This window comes from Colossoma macropomum, unplaced genomic scaffold (assembly GCF_904425465.1).
Source record: "Colossoma macropomum unplaced genomic scaffold, Colossoma_macropomum, whole genome shotgun sequence".
In the NCBI taxonomy this organism is placed as follows: domain Eukaryota; kingdom Metazoa; phylum Chordata; class Actinopteri; order Characiformes; family Serrasalmidae; genus Colossoma; species Colossoma macropomum.
Window position 1 is genome coordinate 18,832,814 of NW_023494810.1, and position 21,327 is coordinate 18,854,140.

General features: G+C 37.5%; 1 protein-coding gene and 1 long non-coding RNA gene across 6 annotated transcripts in view; both read right to left on the minus strand.

Moving 5' to 3' along the window:
* Positions 1–20,549, minus strand: part of LOC118800003 (poly(rC)-binding protein 2-like) — a 61,271-nt gene extending 40,722 nt beyond the window's left edge. Inside the window, exons 1-7 of one of the 5 annotated variants that reach the window (XM_036560153.1) lie at positions 20,411–20,541; positions 8,807–8,945; positions 8,382–8,405; positions 8,250–8,282; positions 8,030–8,146; positions 7,809–7,940; positions 7,587–7,715 (exon numbers count right to left, since the gene is read on the minus strand). In XM_036560153.1, coding sequence (XP_036416046.1) covers positions 7,587–7,715; positions 7,809–7,940; positions 8,030–8,146; positions 8,250–8,282; positions 8,382–8,405; positions 8,807–8,875 — 504 coding nt within the window. In that variant the 5' untranslated portion in view covers positions 8,876–8,945; positions 20,411–20,541. Of the gene's footprint in view, positions 1–7,586; positions 7,716–7,808; positions 7,941–8,029; positions 8,147–8,249; positions 8,283–8,381; positions 8,406–8,806; positions 8,946–20,410 lie in introns of those variants that run through there. The other 4 variants (XM_036560151.1, XM_036560154.1, XM_036560150.1 and 1 more) reach the window with 4 other exon arrangements.
* LOC118800004 lies at positions 1,430–5,600 on the minus strand. The gene is made up of 2 exons (XR_005006149.1): positions 3,185–5,600; positions 1,430–2,303 (listed from the first exon to the last, which is right to left on the minus strand). It is a non-coding gene; the product is annotated as an uncharacterized LOC118800004 (long non-coding RNA).
* Positions 20,550–21,327: the final 778 nt, after the last annotated feature.

Sequence of the window (21,327 nt, forward strand, 5' to 3'; positions counted from 1 at the left end):
TTTCCACTAAGCCTAACAATTTTGCAAATACAAGTCTAAAAAACTTTCAGTAATATCACAGTTGAAAAAAGATGGAGAATAGACATTTCTTACTAATTGAGTTTAAATCAAATTTCATTTTTCTTAAAACAATCATATTGAAAATATCATGACTTTTAAGCACAGTGTGGCTGAAGATTTGAATAAATTGACGTGAACTGGCTTTTTCTGCTATAAAAGGCTAATAATACACCAATAATTGTCTGAATATAACCAAATTTGACACAAATATACAAAATGACAAACTGACAGTGTATTATGACTTCATTTGGAATTATACTCCTCAATAGTCAAAGTAATTGCAAGGTGGAAACTAATTCCCAAAATGGTGCTTTGTTCCTTATTGCTCCGTACCGATAAATTCTCTCAAAAAAACAGGTCTGCCGTGGGCCTCTTGTAGCTCACCATGAAAACATCCGCCTTTAAAGATTAACGTCACAGGTTTGATTCCCTGTCACAGATGTTGGATGGTGCTGTAGCAGTTGTTGTGAACACACACTTAGTTATCTTAATCTTAATGAAGGGTCTTTCTTAAAAATCCCACTATTTGCCTCATGTCCAGAGACATGAAATTTGTTTATGCTGCTACTTTGTCCTAAAATGGTGCGTGGTTCCTTGTTGCTTCCTTTCAATAAATTGTTTTAATTGTCCTTGTTGTCTTCAATTTTGCCACAGATGTCTTGTGGCTCACCATTAGAGCCTCCGCCTTTGAACTCTAGGGTTGTGGGTTCGAATCCCTGTCATGGATGTTAAAATGAGTTGCGCAGATTGTAGCAGATGTATCACCTAGTGGTCTTAATCATAGGAAAAGGAGATCTTTCTTAAAAGTCTAAAGATCTGCTGCCTTCTATGACCAAGGGCCACTACTTTATTCCTCGATGTCTTCCTGGTGCTTGGACCCCGCAGATTGCTGCTTGCGGCTATATTTGCTATTGTAATTGCTTTAGTGAAAGCAGCGTTGCCCTGCAACGTCTATTTCCAGCAGAAAAAAATACAGAAATAAAAAAGGGCCTATTGGCCATGGGGGAGCACCGGATAAAACTAAGCAACACCACCAGCAGCCGTGGGGGCAGTGTAGCCAATAGTTCAGGTAAGACACAACGCCAGTTTCTCTTACTGGTAATAGAGGTACAAAGAATTCCTCATCCATAAGTCACAAAGTATGTAATGGCCTCACAGACCACCACTGGTGCCTCTTTCGTAGTTTGTATATCATTATGCCCCCTCCACTGTTGCCATGTTTGTTGCTGTCAGAAACTTTGAACTTTGAACTGCCCTCTAGTGGATGTACTTCTTAACATCCACGCCAACGTAAAGGACGCTTGGAAGTATGTGGGCAGTGACTGTTACGTACATAAAGGGTGTAGAAACGAGCCTTTAGAAGTGCTAGTTACAATGCAGTTCCTTTTTGAGCTGTTTTAATCTATGTTGGTAATTGTTTACGTTTCAAAATGTTTAAATGAACAAACTTGACACTTAGAGAAGAATTAAACCTCAAAGCAGTAAACACCTTCTGCTAGAAGACATTTTCATGTATTCACTCTTTACACAGAATGACAGAGTTAACAATGTACATTATAGAATACATTTTGAATATATAATCTGATCAGTAAAAAGAACAGATAATAAAAAAAAAAAAAACTCCGTTTATATCTACCCTCTTACAGCTAAAAATACCAAAGAGTACTTCTTTGAAGGCCAAAGAAAAGTAATTGTATACATGAGTTTGAATAAAATAATGAGGTACAGGACCTAACCAAGTGCATAACAGATTCAGAGTGTACTTCACAAAAGAATTATATATATATATGTACATTTTCAACTGTTACAGTATTAAAAATATATGGAAAAGAAGGTATGTCCTGATGAAAAATTGCTCTAGTTTTTCTGTTGTATGGTAAGCAGAAAATACAACAGCAAATTCAGAAGAATCTAAAGATAAAGCAACAGAAAATGAAAGATCAGACCACCATCAAGTACATGTACTTGAGCAAATGTAACTAGATACTACCTATCTCTAAATATTGGACAACTTGACAGAACAAACAAAAGTGCTGGTTGTCAACAAATATATCCAAGAAGAGACACATGTCCTCATTTTTTTTAATGGACAAGGCCACATCTTTTCTCCTTCTCATTTTTGTCCCAGCTCTCTCTGCACGACATGTACTACTCCACAGTCTCTGTCGCCTCTTCCATCCATAGGATTTAGAGCTGCAAACATCACCAGAGAACTGGTTGGAATGGATCGTAAATATTGGTTCCTATAAAGTACAAAACATCTTTATTAAATACACTTCTTTGTATCTACACTTACTCTCCATTTTATCAGATCCACTTATCATATAGGTGCACTTTGTACGGCCACAATTTCAGACTGTAGTCCATCTGCAAAGTTTGTTTCATCCTTTAGTCCTTAATCAGTGGTCACAGGAAGCTACCCACAGGACACAGTTGGCTGGATATTTTTGGTTGATGGACTATTCTCAGTCCAGCAGTGATACAGAAGAGCTACTAGGGTGAATAAAAACTCCAGCAGACCAGTCTGATCTGTACCAGCACAATACACACTAACACGCCACCACCAGGTCAGTGGCACTGCAGTGCTGAGAATGATTAACCACCCAAATAATACCTGCTCTGTGGAGGTCCTGTGGGGGTCCTGACCATTGAAGAACAGGGTACAAGGGGTTCAACAAATTATGCGGAGAAACACACGGACCACCCTCTGTAATTGTACATCTATAAAGTGCATCCATATGTTAAGTTACGCTGATAAAATTGATAAAAAGTGTAGATAAAAGGAGATGAACCTAATGAAAAGGCCGGTCTGCAAACGCTGTCCTACTATCGCAGTGTAGTCAAAATTTTACTGTGCTTTGCAGGTCCTCCCTATTGCACAACAGTTTCAACCTAAAAAAGGCAAAGACTAACAGGGGCTTCTTCGTCAATCCTTGAAGCCTCCATGGAGTACCATGCAGTACAGCTTGGACGAGAGCATCAATTGCCCTGTTCTGTAAACTTTACCCAAAAGACCCCAACATCGGCCAGCATAACTCTGAATCGATAACTCAACTCATGATCTACTAATGACAGGCAGACTGATACCAGTGTGTCACTCCTGGTCTTAAAACTGAACTCTGACCTGGGTGATCTGCTTGAACTTCTTTATCTTTGGAAGTTGGAAGAGCAGTCCTAGTTTACCTCTCAGCAGGGCTTTTGACTGTGACAAAAGCAAGAGCATAATCACGTAAAAATAATAATAATAATAATAATAATAATAATAATAATAATAAGAAGAAGAAGAAGAAGACGAAGAAAAAGAAGAAGAAGACGAAGAAGAAGAAGAATACCAATGTTCATGAGGAGGTGGATAAAAATTTGAGCAATTAATGCATAGTATTTTCCTCATGCCTTTCACTTGGTGTCTTCCCCTTAACACGTACCGCCATCATAAGATAATGCATTCTCTTTGGGACTCATTAGACATATATGAATTGAAATCTTTAAAGTGATTTAATGGTACACAGTCAAACTTGTCTTAGCTTAGATACAGCTATAATTAGTGTGCATGTAAACAGCTACAGGTAATTCTGCTAGAACTGAACAGAATTTTAATAATCGCTTTATCGACTGCAGGGCAGCTGTTACATCCCAGAGGAAAGAAATATTATAAATGAGATCTCTTCTTCATCTCAGTTACTTCCCCTAGACGTAGTTAAGTCCAGTTCGAAATCAAAATTAGACTTCAGAACGTCTTATAGTGAAATGCTGATGTTAATCTCCTCTTTTCTCCTAATGGGGGATTAAGAGAAACAATTCAGAAGTCAGTGATTCTCCATTAATATAATATTGAGATCTGCTTTATTTCTCTGAGACAATCTTAAGACAGATTTTTTTTCCTCTGTGATCTGTTACATCTTAAATAATATAAGATATGCAAACTGTCTCTACATCACGTTTCAGAACTTTTAACAGGCTAGTTATCTAGAAATCACAAAGAATATTCTATGAAAACACTCAAACCTAAAATCAAAGATCTATATGTTGAAAATGTTCAATCATACTGAGTTACAACAAAAGAAGCAGATGAGTGATTCAGCAACTTGAAAAACTGAAAGCACAATTAAACTGGTTTAACATTAGGATAATTTGTCGAACAACACTAAAGACGACAGATTAACTATGTAGTCTTAGCTAATGCTAACGCTGGCCTGCTATCCTATAAACTAGTTATAGTAGCTAGCTTAGCAAACTAAAAACCTTCTTTAAAGTCTTGTGTTAAGTACAATTTTCCCCGACTATCCATAAGGTGATAATCTAATTTGGAACTTACTCTGTTGTTTACTGATGAAATTAGCAGCAGACACAGCAGAAAACAACAATAGCACCCCTGAGCTTTAAAAATGAACATATCTTCCACCTCATATGAGAGACCCCAGATGACATCACAGGGTTCTTCTGCTGGAGCTGCAAGAAACAACCTCTCTCTGGAGGTATGCAGCCAAATGCTACTGCGAAACTAAAGTCGTTGCATGTATTAACTAATTTGTCCATGGCTTATGTATAGTAACTAGCTCACGTTGCTCATCTTTCATCCAAAGCTAAGGAAAAAAAGGCACTGTTCATTACATTTAACAGTTTATCATCTACATGTTCTTTAAATTTTCTTCTGTCACCACACAGAGGGAAATGGACAAAGGTTAAAAGTACTTAGCTATGTACTGTCTCCAAATGTTTTTACCAGTTTAATCACACATTACTGGACTTACCAACCATCCTTTTAGTTTTTGGTACCTCAAGTAATCACATACAACGCACAAACACTGTATTCCTGCAAACAGTTGCTCTTGTGGACAAGAACTATTGCTCTTTTACCATCACCAGCATACTCTGCATATTTGAATTGGGATTTTAACTGAGATTTTAACTGGAAACCATTCCTTATTTGATTAAATGTTCACCATTTAAACATCTACATTTCTTACATACACAGAGTTTTGAATTCTCAATCCCAATATAGTATACCGTGCCAATATAGTATATATTTTCTTGTGTGGAATATAACTAATGTTCTGTTATCTTTAATTTTGCCACAAAACTATAATTACTCTTGAAAAACAGGAAAGAATGTTATGTTACAAGAACTTCAGCAGCCTTTGTCTGTAGCCATTTTGCCTGATGTTCAGTTGTACGATCCTGATAACCAAAGCCGTTTTTTATCTGCTGAGGTCTGAAGACGTCCTAAAACGTACACTCTGACGTAGCGAACTCTTTGCACAGTCATGATATCTGCCAGCCACAACAGCTTGTTCAACCAGCGCAGTTCAGTCACATTTCTAGAACATCCATGCCAGACAAGAGGTATTAATGTACCACATCAACCAATATGTTTAAAGATCTATTATGTTCACATCTGGTAATTCTAGTTTCTTGCTATGGTTTGCAAGAAATAAAGCAACAAATGAACAACTTTTTTTAAAAAACTTGTGGTAAATGAGTTTTTAACCGTCACATAAATTAACATGATTAGGTTCACTAAAGAAAAATGACTAGACACATCATCATACTTCAAGAAAAAAAAACAACACTATGTATATTAGAGCTGCAACAAACGACTAATTTGATAATTGAATAATCTATCAATTACTAAAATGAAAAATCGATTTAGATTATGAATCACTATATTACCAAATAAGTTATGTAGCTATCAGTTTTTCAATTTAGCTTTAAGTTATTTTATGCATTTGCTAACTAACAAAGACAAAAAAGATGAATAACTTATTCAAAAATTCACTGTTTTAATGAACTTCCCTGCTAATACAAAAGAAAAAGTAAAACTCCAATTTCTTTTTCCTGTCAAAATTGAAAACTAAGTATGTGCAAAGTAGCAATAATAAAATATAACAAAAATAAAATCAGTTTATCTTTAATCAAGTAAATTAAAAAAAAAAAAACAATCTAAATTAAATTTTAAATTTAAACAGTGCAGTCTGTGCTTTGTGCATTCTGCTCTCTATCTACAGCAGGGGTTGGCAAATTTTAAGAAAGGCCATTTTGTCCTTTCAGCAAAAATCAAACCACTTTGAGAGCCACAACATTTTATGTCCATTTTACCATATGTTTCAGTATGGGCTACTGTACTAGTATAGGCTAAAAAAAAATGTAATATAAATGAAAACACAGACTTACTTTGCTCTGCTTTAAGCTTTAGCTCAGCTATAGCAGCTTTTCTCACATATCCACCAGGAAACTTTTTCGTAAAAGTGGAATAATTTCTTGCAAAATGTCTCTCAACGTTAACCTTCTATGAGGCTGAGGTCAGCTTCCTGTTCCACCTTAAACGGTGCTTGAGGCGCCAGAATGTAACTGCTGCACCGTTTAAGGTGGAACGGGAAAACGGGAAAAAACAGAAGCTGGCAAATGAGAAGCTGACTTCAGCTTTGACACCTTTTAGTGTTTGACAGTTTTTTGTTGCAGATTAAACATATCAGGAAACCAACTGGAGTGATTATAAATGCGAATAAGTACATCGGTTTCCAAATTATCAATATCCATCCTAAATCTTTCCCTTTACTGCTGTCTATGTTGCTGTGATCTACACACTGTTCCAACTAAATTCTACAAATCACAGGTCTTTATTGAAACGGAGGAAAGTCCGTGCTCTTGTGAGAGGCTTGCTCTCTTCTGAGAGCAGATATTCACCGCCACAGAGAAGATGCACTCTGATGAAGCGGTTGGGAAAGTGGTTTTTGCAAAAATATTTGTGGCAAACTTGTTCTCTAAACAGTGGTAAACAGCCCTGTATGTTCGCAAAGAACTACATCCTGAAACTGTTTGCCACCACCCGCAGGAATTAGAAAACCGTTTGCAACTGTTGGCAAACATTCTCCTATGTTCGTCAAATTTGAACGCACCAGTGGCCTCGACGTTAAGACAGCGATGCAGTTTTTAAGCCGGTCAACGTCATTTGGAATGTGAGCAGGGTCATTGTGAATAATAATTACTTGCTTCTCTGTTCCAACTCCATTAACAATTTAAGAGAACAGGCATTTCATAATAGAAAATGTTACAGCTCATAACAAAGTATGACAGCTTTTAACAATAACATTAGCTAACTAGCTAGCACAGCTAACTTACTGAGATGAACCTTCTTCATCCAGTGAGCCGACATGTTTTTTTCTTCAGATCTTACACTTTTACACATGATTTTGTTCTTGAGACTGCCATCACGTGTTTGTCTCCAGTGAGCGGTAACCTCAAAACATTCCTAGTGAGCGCGTGTAATGACGTCACCAACAAATCAACTATTGCCAACTAATTTGGTCGTTGATTTTAGTCGATTAAGCCGAGTAATCGTTGCACCCCCAAAACACACACAACATGTCATGGTCCTTAACAACTATTGCCAACTTAACAACTAAAAATTATACAGACTTTCTAAGAAAAGAAAATAAAATAAATAAATAAACACCTGCACAATTTCTATTGAAGAATAGGAATTTAAAATTCTTCATCCAATTTAGAATTCGTGAAAAAGCTCTTACCTCAAGCATTACTACACAGATCTGCTTTACACACTCAATGACGGACTGTGGGGTGCCAGCAATGGTTATGGCGCGCTCTGTGGAGTTTGGCAGCATATCTCCTGCAACCTGCACTTGGGCACCAGTTGACTTTGAAGAAACCAGAGATATTAGATATCACCTTTTCTGGAACTATAAACATAAATAGCAAAACTTTAAATTGGTTGCCCAGACATTACTTACCTCTCGTATTTCTTTAATCTTGCAGCCACCTTTCCCAATGAGGGACCCACACTGACTTGCTGGCACAACAATACGCAGGGTCACAGGGGGTTTGCTGGTGGCTGTACTGTTGTTCATAAAGCTACTGATGTCCTGCAAGGAAAGAGGTAGATTAATAGAATGGCTAGTCAGAGGTAGCAGCCTAAAAAAAAAAGGTTAACATTCCTGTGTTAGGTGTTTACCTCCTCTAGTTTATCAATTATCATTGAAAATGCTTTAAAGATGGCAGTGGTTGGGCCTGCAAGGGTGATGATTCTCTCTGGACAGTTGCCTTCTGAAATGTTGATCCGTGCACCACTCTTGAAAGGAGCAAACAGCACTGTTAATTTTACGATGAAATGACATTACCTGTAAAATTTCAATATAATTATGGGTTTCAACGAACAGTTACATTAACCTTACCTCATCTCTCATTTTCTTCACAGATTCACCTTTCTGTTTGAAAGAGCAAAAAATCAAATGACAGTTTAAACTTTCAAGGAGAGAAAGTGAGCTGTGTTTAAATTACAGAGGAATAAATAAAGATCTACCAACCTTGCCGATTATGCTTCCAACTTCCTGTACAAACATACAGATATTTATAAAAAAGTACTTTACTATTGTATTTACAACTCCATTTCCAAAAAAGCTGGGACGCTGTGAAAAACGTAAATAAAAACAAAATGCAATGACGTGCAAATCATTTTTCTGCTTATCTGCTGTGATTCTGACTCTGTTCTGCTGTTATCAAATACACCTGCTCAGTTAATTAAGACATGGTGCACAGACTGGAATACTGCTTCTTCCATACAATAAATATAATACTTCCATAGAGTACCTACAATAAATAATAATACATGTGAATTTTCACTTTTGCATTAACGTCTTCTAAAACATTATTTATAAATGCAAAGTCTGTGCAGGTTTAGAATAAAGGTTCACAACTGATGCTAGCAGCTAAACGAAAAATAAAATGTGACCTTGCCATGCATGAGTAGTCTGATGGTCAGGGTGACATTGAGCCCTCCTTCTATCACACTGGAGTCCATAATGACAGCTTGAATGAAGAGTAACTTGAAGGTGGTAAGCAAGGGTTTTTTTTGGTCACAAAAGCTGGACCTGAAGCAAGCAAGAGCAAAAAATAAATCAATTTTATAGTGATAATTTAAAGTATCCATCACAGCGATTCCACCTCAACAAACAGCAAAAGTCTAGCACAATATTCCAGTTAGTTCAAGTCTAACTTACAGTCCAATATCACACAGTTCGTACAACACCCTACAGATTAATAATGCAAGTTGAAATAAAAACATAGTCTCAATTTTATCAGTAAAAAACATTCTAAAATAAATTATTACTTTTCCCAAAGGAAAAATGTCTTTTTTAAGCTCCAGGAGAAATAAAGCGTATCTAAACATTGCATCAATGAAGGACACCAAATTTCTGAATTCTTTCTGAAACATTCCTCAGGACAAAAGATGAGCTTAAAAATACATATATAATTGAAAGAGGTTCCGGAGACAAATAAGTAAATCATAATATCTCCTTCTACATTGATAAATTACTGAAAGATTTGCGATATGTGGAAGAAATTGAGCAGTATTTTGGAGATTTTTATGCTAGTCGAGCGCTAGGCCAAACAAACTCTGGAAACATTCTTCTTACAAGAAACATTTTAACTATCACAAATAGCTATGTAGCATGTTGGTGAATGACTAAGCTCATGAGAAAGCAGTTGGAAATGTCAACCACAAAAAACACTTCACTGATTTAGTTTTAGTCATTTATTTTCAAATTGGTGTGTAAATATCCCAACTAGCACCAAACTTCACCAAAACTTTTAACAGATCACTTAAACTCTGTTCTGTTCCCTCATGCTTTAAAATATCTACCATCATTCCTGTCCACAAAAAAAACAAACATCAGTGGACTATATGACTACAGACCAGAGGCCCTTACTAGGGCTGCAACGATTAGTCAACATAATCGACAACGTTGATTATAAAAATGTGTCGACTTAGAATTTGTCTGAAGAAGACGAGGGAAAAAGAGGAAGATCAAAACTTTCAAAAGTATGGGAGCATTTCAGCAAAAATAAATCAATGAAACAAGCTGAATGCAGACACTGTAAGGCAGAGTTGTCATTTCACGGCAGCACCACGGTGATGCATGAGCATCTGAAACGCAAGCACCCTGGAGCAGTGATGTTGAACGTTACTCCGAAAGGGTAAGTGCTTTCTACCACTTCGTTCTTCAGCCAACTAATGTTAGTATCAGAATGTTTGTTAGTTTCCCCGTTGGAAAACAAGGTCTCATGGATTGTTAAGGTTAAAGATACTCTTAAATCAGCCAAGAACAAGATTTCCCTGACAGCTGATGCCTGAACCAGTGTTGCCACAGAGGCATATCTTGGCATCGCTTGTCACTTTATAAGTGATGAGTGGGAGCTCACTAGCTTCTGCCTCACAACCATTCCACTAGAAGGATGCCAAATTGGACCTAACATTGCTGCATGGATTGAGAAGACTGTGGAAATTGAGATTCCTCCAAGCAAGATTATGGCAGTTGTCCATGACAATGGCTCCAACATTGTCCTGGCAGCAAAGATCCTGCAGGAAAAACATGAGTGGATGTCTGTCCGCTGCACAGGCCGCACTTTACAATTGGTGGTCAATCATGCATTGAAACAACCTCAGATCAGTAAAGCACTACGAGCAGCGAGGTGTCTTGTGGAGCACTTCGAACGAAGTGAACTGGCTTCAAGCAAGCTGAAAACCAAGCAAAAACACATGGGGACCCCAGAACACAAACTTGTCCAGAACGTCTCTACCAGGTGGAACAACACCTATTATATGATGACCCGCCTGATGGAACACAGAGACCTTAAAGCTGATCAGTGGACACTGATAGAAGAACTGGCAAAAGCTCTCCAGGCCTTTGAATGTGCCACTGTCTACCTAAGTAGTGAAAGCTATGTGACAGTCTCTGCCCTGCCTCCTCTGGTCAGAGGGCTATTTAAGTCCACACAGACAGGCTATGATACAGCGCTATGATCAGTGCATGCTGGTCAAGAGAGGTCACTGTCACAGATGATAACCCAGTAAACAGATCTTGGCAGCTGCACTAGATCCACGTTTTCTAAAACTGAAAGTCCTGACACCAGAGGAGAGGTTGAGTGTTCAGAATAAAGTTCAAACTTTGGCCTTACAATGCATAGATGGGAGTAGTACTGTGAAGAACCAGCGCACCAGTGGGAATGAAGAAGCCATGGCATCAACTCACGAGCATGCCAAAGCCTCAGTGGAGAGAACTCCAAGTAGGTCAGTTTCAGCTATCAAGTCTGGGATGTAACTCAGCAGACAGTGACAGTGAGACCAATGAGCAGGATGCACACAACCAGATGATAACTAATGAAGTAAGATTTAGTTATTTAAATAGGAACAGTACATATTAATGAACATTTAAAAACAAATATAACATGCCAGATTTAGCCTTCACCTCCAGGCTAATTTTAATTTGTCCTCTTAGGGCAGGTGCTGATGTACTTCAGGGAGCAGCTCATCTCAAAAACAGAAAGTCCCGTCTTGGTGGAAGTTGAACGAGGCAAAGTATCCAACTCTTGCATGACTAGCCAAATCATTGTTGTATATTCCTGCCACTTCTAGTCCCTCTGAGCGTCTCTTCTCAGCAGCTGGGAACATTACGTTACAACATTACAAGTTGTAAACTTGTAACTAAAGCTTATAGTTATTTTGGACTGGTAGAAGTTCTTTTTATTTTTACATTTGAAGCCTTATTTGAACCTTTGGACCTCCAGACCCAGCTGGATTTTATATAGGATGGACTTTTTTTACTTTTGCTTACTTGAACACTTAAGCAAACTTATGATATTGTTTGTTTTTGACTTGTTTTTGTTAAGACTTCTGCAACTTAATAGCCCTATTTCAACTATTTTGAGTTACATTTTTGCACATTTTCTCAAACTGAAAGCCTTCTTGAACTTTAATTTGTATTATTAAATTAGCTTATTTCACTTTTATTGTGATTCCATGTATTAATGTCACAAATACATTTAATTAAGCTATCAAGCTTAAGTTTCATATTCATGTTTCATGGGTCACCACTCTAAACCATACTGTAAGAGCCATGTTAGTCCATCTATTTAACTTATTACCAATTTTACTGCCTAGATTACTATATCCAAGTAGTGACTGTATGGGAATAGAGATCTGTGTTAGTTTTCCATTATGTAATGACTGAAATACATATAATAGGCATGGCAGAATACCTACTTTTATGACTTCTATTCAATTGGACATATCTAAGGGCAATATTGACCACCTATCTATATCTGACTTTGTTGCTTTATTTATGGAGCCTTAGTTAGTTTGGTATAAATGTATAGTATCCTTTGGTAAACGTATTCCCAAGTATTTAATTAAAAGTAGCATCCCATTTAAATTTATATTTTTCCTTAATTTCTTCTGCAGGTTGATAATTATATGTGAGAATTTGTGTTTTATTTATATTCAACTTGTATCCGGAGAAGGATCCAAATTGTTCTAAAAGTGAAAAAAGTTCTGGAATACTGGAGTCGGGGTCCGCCAGGGATTCCCTTCCAGCTATTATCCCCTTTATTTTAGTGTTTTCCTGCACAGCCTGAGCCAAAGCTTCGGAGACAACGAGTACCTTGGCATGTTCCTCTCTTGAGCTTAACTGTTTTCGTTAGATGGCCCCTAACTCTTTTTCTGGCAGTTGGCGAGGTACATAAAGATCTAAAACACTATGCTTTTATCATTAAATCCCATTCTGGCAAGAGTTAAATATAAATACTCCCAGCTAACTGAATCAAATGCTTTTTCTGCATCCAAACTAATTAAAGCTGAGCTAATATGTTCTTTTTGAATGTAACTAATTATGTGTAATGTTCTTCATATGTTGTCTTGTGTCTATCTGTTCCGTATAAAACCAGTTTGGTCCAAATCTACCAATTCTGGAATGATAGTTTCTAATCTTTTTGCTAAAATGGACGCATATAACTTATAATCCACATTCGACACTGAAATAGGTCGAAAGGATAAGCATTTCACCCTATCCTTCCCTTCTTTAGGGATAACAGAAATGATGGCCTATCTTAGATATTTTATACCACTCAGAGAGGAAACCATCACTTCCAGTGGATTTATTTGATTTGAGGTTTGAGATAGCTTTCTTTAATTCCTCCTTAGTTATACCTGTGGTTATAGTTGGAAGATCTAGTGAATCTAGAAAAGATTTTATACTCCCTACTAGGGCTGGGCGATAAAGCCAAAAATCTAAATCTCGATTATTTTCAAATTTATTAACGATTCTCGATTCCGATGGTTCTTGCATAATGCCAGTAGAAAAAGACAATTTCTTTTTTGCACTTTAATTTAAAAGACTGCAGAAGTACAAAAATAGTAACAGCACCACCTATAATTATTAAATTAAATATCCTTTCAAGGGACTCAAACTGTGCAAGCACAACAAAATTTGTAACAAAAAAATTACAGTAATTAAAACATGAAAGAACCATTTTCATTAGTAATATTCTTTTAAGAAGGAGCAAGCAGCTTCCTTAAAGCTCTCAAGCAACTCTCACTTTAAATAATATGCAAGTATGAGCTCCTTACATTAAGAAAAGTGCAAACCACAAAGTTCTTACAGGTTTCTTGAAAGGAACACAGGCCTATCTACTGATTCAGGCCATCTGAAAGGTAAAGGCCTCAATAGACTTCTTGCGGAGACGATGTGCCGTAATTTCGGAGAAAATGAACAACCACAGACGTCGTGCCGAGGCTTCGTTCGCCATGTCACGCACATGGCAGCTGGGCGAACTCCACGGACGAAGACCCTACGCGACAGAGCCTCTGATTGGTCGGTAAAAAAAATGACTGGTCGGTAAAGGTAAAAAAGAGGTGTGCCATTACACAAAGGTGGACAACTTTGAGGAGCTGCGACAGACACACTAATATTTCACTGTGAAACGCGCATTTGTTAAATAAACTAAGAATATCTCCTAAATGTAAGATGCTAAGTCTGTTATTCGGCAATACTAACTAGTAATGAGCACCAAAACATACAGGTCATCTTAGGTTTACAAGAGGACGAGGCTGAAGTTGGCTTTCTGTTCACCAGCTTCTTATTCGAATTTTCCCGTTCCACCTTAAATCGTGGCAGCATTCTGAACTGAAACGTCGCCGTAGTTAGAACAGTGAAAGAATCATTTTCCAGCAGTCATGAAACTTATCATAAAATGTCATAGCGACCTGGAGCATCCGTGATGCTCCAGGTCGCTATGACATTTTATGATAAGTTTCATGACTGCTTGATTTTTGTTTTATTTTAATCTAGTTGTTTTTGGGCCATGCCTCCCCTCAGCTCTCCAGCTGGATGTGATGGCTGTGCGTGGCTGAGCCAGAAGATTTGTGAACTTGAAGGAAGAATCTCTGTGCTCTACCAGATCAAAGACGATGAGGATCTCCTCGACTCCCTGCTGGCTACAATGCAAGCAATCAGCACCGGGCTAGATGGCAGTCTTCCTCAAGCGGCTGCTACGGCTGTCCAGGACGAGGATCACTGGCCTCGGCCAGGAGCTAAAGCCAAGACCAGGGAGGTGTGCTGCTCCACACTGCGCCAGGTTGAGCCATGGTCCATTGCAGGTAGGGGTTTGCGTGGTGGTAGGCACTCCGCCGCCACCCGATTCCACGAAAGTTTCACCTGAGCAACAGATCCTCTGTGTTGGAAGAGCTGGAAGACTCCACTTTTGCTGACAAACAACCATCAGTGCAGAACATCCGAGTGAGCCCTCCAGCCATAAACTTCACCCCTGCTCCATCTGGGGACCCCACTGTGCAGCGGGCCCGCCACTCTACCTCTCAGCTGGACGCGGCCGGACAGCCAAACCGCTGCCTACCTCCCCAGGCCATCTCCACCTCCACAATCATCAGAAACGTTAAGCACCATACAGCCGTGGTTCACTATCTCTGGTGCAAAAGTCTCTGACATTACACAGGAGCTCCCCAGTCTTCTAAAGAAATACGACACAGGGAAGGTATAGTAATACATGTGGGATGTAACGATATCAGAAATCAGAACACAGAGCTGCTGAAAAAGGACTTCACAAGCCTGTACAAAACTGTGGTAAGTCCGTTATTATCTCTGGACCAATTCCTCAAAAAGAAATAACTAAGAAGCAACAAATTTTTATGGTTTTATTAATCCAGACAATCTTATTTTTATTGATCCAACTCCAATTACTTTACACTCACAAGAAAACCCTGCAGTAAACCCTATAACAGATCTTGACAGTTTTAAAAACAAAAAAGGTTTAGGCATAATACATCTTAACATTAGAAGCCTACTTCAGAAGGATAAAATGGATCAACTTAAAGTCCTGATTGCACAATCTAATCCAGATATTTTAATACTAACAGAGACCTGGCTTAGACAATCTATAAGTGATGAAGACATGGCCTTAAATGATTTTAACCTTTATAGAATAGACAGAGAATCAAGAGGAGGCAGAGTTACTATTTATGTAAGAGTAACTATACAAGCCACCTTACTAACTGCAGTGTCCAAAGAAAAATACTTCGATTTCATAGCTCTTAAAGTGTCCCTTGGGAAAAATAACTCTTATTTTAGCCTGGATATACAGGCCTCCCTCTGCTCTGTCTTCTGCACTTGCTGAAACAGCCACTCTTTTATCACAATATACTGCTTCTGAAATGGTGGTTCTAGGGAATTTTAATCTTAACTGGCTTTCTATTGCATCCGAGGAAAGGAAAGGAAATATGTGGAAATCTCACCCTCACACGATTAGTCATGGAATCAACATGCCCAAATCTGAAGGATCCCACCAAATCTACCCTGCTAGACTTAACTCTGTCCAATAAAATGGACAGAATTACTGCCTCAGCAGTCTTTGACCCTGGCATTAGTGACCACTGCCCCATTGGATGCATTAGAAACTGTTACAAGAACAAAACAGGCTCTCGGATGGTGGTTTGAAGAAATTTTAAACATTTTAATGAACAAGCTTTTCTATCTGACTTAGCAATGAATGAAATCCACCTTACACTAAAAATTCCAGATGTTGACTTGGCATTAAACCACTTTAGCAAATCATTTCTAACGGTGGTAAACAAACATGTCCCCCACAGATCAACAAGTCCCTGGTTCACTAGTGAAGTTTCCTCATTGTTTAAAGCCAGAAATAAAGCTTGGTCCACTGCCAGACGCACAAGGGAGAGAGACCACTGGCTTACGTTCAGACAACTGAGAAATAAATGTACCTCTGCAGTTAGAAAGGCCAAATCAGATTATTATCTCAGCCTGATTACCAGCTCTACAAACTGTAAAAACCCTTAAAAACAAATTCCTCTACCCTTCCAACCAGCATTATAGTTGATGATCAGCTGATATCTGATCAGAAGAAAATCTGTATAGCTTTTAACACACATTTTGCTGCAGCTGGTCACATTTTTGAAAATACTGAGTCGAATCTGCTGTTAGGTCAAACTGATATCAACTCTATTGTTACCCAGAGCCATGGTCTCCTCACACTCCAGTGCTTCTCTCCAATCATAGCCGCTGAATCTCTTTCTACTATTAATCTACAAAAAAACTACTGGTGAAGATGGGCTGGACCCTCACTTCCTGCGTCTAGCATCCCCAATTATTTTAGAATACATAACATATATTTTTAATCTTCCTATTTTATCATGCAGAATTCCCAGGACCTGGAAAATAGCTCATGTAACTCCACTGCATGAAGGAGATGAGGCGGCAGATGTAAATAACTACAGTCCAATCTGAAAATTGTCCTGTTTAGCTAAAATTTTAGAACTTCTAGTAAATAGTCAACTTAAATCATTTCTATACGAAAATTCTGTCCTGTTTAATTATCAGTCTGGCTTTAGAAAAAGACACAGCACCATCTCTGCTACCACACTGGTTTTAAATGATCTCTATATGGCCATTGACAGGAAGAAGCATTGTGTGTGTGTATATATATATATATATATATATATATATATATATATATATATATATATATATGTATATGTGTGTGTGTGTGTGTGTGTGTGTATATATATATATATATATATATATATATATATATATATATATACATATATATATATATATATATATATATATATATATATATATATATATATATATATAAACTTGCTGCCTCTGCCTCAGACTGCAAAGTACACCTGTATGCAGATGACACGGTTTTATACTGTTCAGCTGACTCTGTTTATGCTGCAACAAGAAAATTACAATGCTCATTTAATGCTCTACAGGTTGCTTTGTGTAAACACAAACTGGTTTTAAATGCTAAGAAAACTAAGTTCATGCTGTTTTCCAGATCTACTAATACTGATTTTAATTCTGCAAATATCACTACCCTGATGGGATCCAACATCGAAAGAGTCACAGAGTATAAATACCTTGGCATATGGCTGGATGATAAACTCACTTTTAAATCCCATATTAATAAATGGGTTGGCAAATGTAGACAGAAGCTCGGTTATCTATATAGAAATAAATCCTGTTTCCCCATGTATGCAAGAAAAAGAATTGTTGAGGCAACCTTACTATGGATTACGGTGATGTAATTTACAAACATGCAACTGCCAGTTCCCTCAAACCACTGGACTCAGTCTATCACTCTGCACTGACGTTCATTACGTTCATTATTTAAGGTACACAATGGAGCCTTAAGACATTACTGTGTCTTTGAGGGTGTATGTTCACTGTTTGTACCATAGTGAACGAAAGTGTACATAAAAAGTAGACATACCCTTTTTGTGACAGTGTACAACATATTTTTGTTAATGTTCAACTTAAAATGAATAATACTTAATAAATAAATAAATAAATAATATTAGGGATGTTTCTGTACTCCTGTATTATAGAGGTGGGTTAGTCTAAAGTTCCTGTCACTGCTCAGGGTGGCAGAGAACTAAACTTTCATTATTTGCAAGACACATATGTGTGAAAGAGAGTCTGCAGCTGTGAAACGAACAGCAAGTAATAAAAATGTTCACTAACCCCAGCCGCAGATTGCGTCTCTCACAATAACATCATTCACACAGAATTTAACACGCAAACAAAATGCTAACAGCTAAACGCTGATCACAGCAGCTACAAACAAATAATTCACTAAAATCGCAATCTAAAGGGCATCTGCGACTAACTAAAGTACGACTAACAAGCACCATACAGGCCTTAACAAAAGTTTCTAAAACACACTCACTTTATTCACACACATCATGATAAACCAAATTATCTTTACTGTTGTTAGTTTCTCCAGAACACGTGGTGCTCAGTAGGAACCGGTGTCAAACACTTTCTGCTCTAATACAACCTTTTATGACGAAAGCCTGAAATACTGAACTATTAGAGCACGAGTCTGTCCTGTGCTGGAAGATGTTTGTGTCCCCTGTAACAACAAATGACCTATGTAATTGTGTGACCGGCTGGTTGAATTGAATTAAATGAAGAATAAATTGATATCAGGATTTTTTGATTCCACATTAGGGGTGCAACGATTATTCGACTTAGTCGACTAAAACTGACGACCAAATTAGCTGGCAACTAATTTAGTAGTCGATTAGGTGATGGTGTCATTACACGTCTTTCTCGCACTCGCTAGGAACGTTTTGACATTACCGCTCACTGGAGAATTAACAACAGCGCGAAGGCTGCCTCGAGAACAAAATCCTCAAAAGTGTAACAGCTAACCTCAGAAAAAAAGGTTGTCAGTTATGCTATTTGTGTGCCGACCATAGCTGGTTATGGGAGCACATCCTCCATGCTAAAGCATCTGAAGAGGAAACTCGTCGGCTCACTGGATGAAGATTCATCTCGGTAAGATACGCCGCGTCCCAAATCGCATACTAGCACACTATATAGTGTGTAAAAATAGCCCTTATACCATTAGAAGTCCACTCATTAGTGTAGCATGTGAAGTATAGAAGTGTGTGGTTTGGGACACGGCGATAATTGTGCTAGCAAGCTAGTTAGCTAATGTTAATGTTAATTTTCTGTTTTCCATGAACATTTAGCACCACTCGCTAACAGCTCAAGCTAAATTTAAAAGCTAATAGCTGCATAAAAGTTATTTGGTAATATAATTGATTATTCATTTCATTGTATTATTGTGTTTTTCTGGCACAATGCAGTCTCCACCACTACAAACAAATCATGAAATTTAGCTAGCTATCTGTCTAAATGATGATAGATGACAGATGATGTTCAAAACATAAAAACTAAATAAAGAGCGTGTTTCTTTCACACTGTCAACAAATGCCCTTAGACCCAAGACTGGTTAGGTTACAAAGTATCCTGTTTTGAAGCAGCCAATTTTTCCTCAAACTTACTACATTATAAAACAGAGTATTATATACTAACAAAACTATGCAGAAATGCAAAAATCCTAAATAAATCGGTTAGTCATGTAGTCATGGTGAATGTCTAACCCATTAGTCCTTTTACCAACTGAACTCAGAAAGAACCAAAGATCTTGATCTATTACTAAAACAATGTTAAGCATGTTATCCTGACATAGCAGACACTTGCTCCACACTAATATCCATAAATGTAAATAACAGTGACTGTTAACTAGCTAAACACAAAACTGCAACGTTGTATAGCTTATTTTACTTGTATAAATGTGAGCTATACTCGGTTATAACTGTAGATAACATAAGAGGATCATTTTCAACATAGGCAGTAACTTTGTATATTTACGAACCAGCGTTAGTGGCTGCCGTCTGCTAGTCTGATGCATGCACATTACCATGTCACTGTTTTAGTTTTCCACTGGAGGTAAAGGCTGTGTAAACAGTGACATATTCAATATCAAAAGCATGATGTGCCTGATACACTTGTACACATACCATTACCATGTTGGGGCCACTGCTGTGTTGAAAATGTGCCCTTACTCAAGTAATATCTGATTACTGGTGGTCGTATGGTGGTGCTTTTCCACTGATGAACGCGGCAGAGGGGATCTGCTCACTATAAAGATTTGCACACTGCAATCGCTAACACTTACTTAATAAGTAAATTAAGTGCTACATCGAGAAATAACACCACTGGTCGTTTACATAAAGCTTAACTGATTTTACATGATCAACACACTCAACTTTCAACCGATCAGAGAACAACAAGCTAGCTAGTTAATGTTAGCTTTATTTAGATTTTACTTAATTGCAGCCACGCCACAAGCGTCATCATAAACAGCTGAAAGAACAATTGTAGCAAGGTATGCAGCATTAGCTGAAAAGTAACTCACACATACTGAACCGATCAATCGATTTAGTTAAAAACTTTTAAATGAAGCGCAGAATGTGGATTTCACAATTAAGTCGTTTTTGTAAAGCAGCAGTAATTCAGAAAACTGGTCTAATTCTGTAGTCACTGTGGCCTAACCGAGAAATTTACTCCACTTAGCTAACCAGCTAGCATGAAGAGCTAGTTAACATACGGTATATTACTGTTTGAAGCCACATAGTTTAGTGTACCTTAAGCAAATATCTTACCTTCGGGAAGGGTATGGACGCGGGGGTGGGGTGGGTACAAAGGATTCGGGAAAGGGGGAAAAGATGTGTGTGTGGGCGATCTAGCTCCAATCCGACACGGCAACAAGCGTCACACTCTGAACTTTTACCTTTCACCCAAGCCCTCTATCGTCTACGCCCACGACCACAAAAAATCATTTCCATTTTTACACGGTTTTTTAAACAGGGCAGCGGAGCAATGACATTTGTTTAATGTATTAAACCTGACAGCTTAATAAAAATTTTAAACACATTTCATTTAAATGTAAAAATGTAAGTAAAAATACATAAATTGTGTTTTCAGGAAATGTTGAGTAAAAGTCATGGGAAAACGTGACAAGAAATTAACCCTGTTAAAGAGGTGAAAAAGTCTAGTTTACACAATGTTTTCCTTATACCAAATGCTGTACATTGGCCAGTGGTCAGCCTCTGAATTCTGTTTTAGTTTTGCACTGGAGCTACAGTGTACCTAAAAAACAATTTAAACTTATAGCCCACAAATTAGCGTTGTGCAACTGCATGCTGTCAAACTGGATTTCTTAAGTGGTTTCTGCTAACACAGATATATATAGGATGAAAGCCCAAATAAACAAACACCCTATAAGCCAACTTGAACTTTTATTGTGAAATTAAAAAAATAAATAAATAAAATCTTTAAAAATACAGTGAATCTCATCCACTAAAGACTCATCATCTGTGTTCATATGGTGAGTTTTGAGTCACTATAAGTCTTTTATATATCTTTATATATATATATATATATATATATATATATATATATATATATATATATATATATATATATATATATATGATATATTTTATATATCCAACCAAACAGAAGCACTTCTATTTCCACTTGTTTATTCAGTTGGTCTCTGTCTTAAAGCAACTGATTA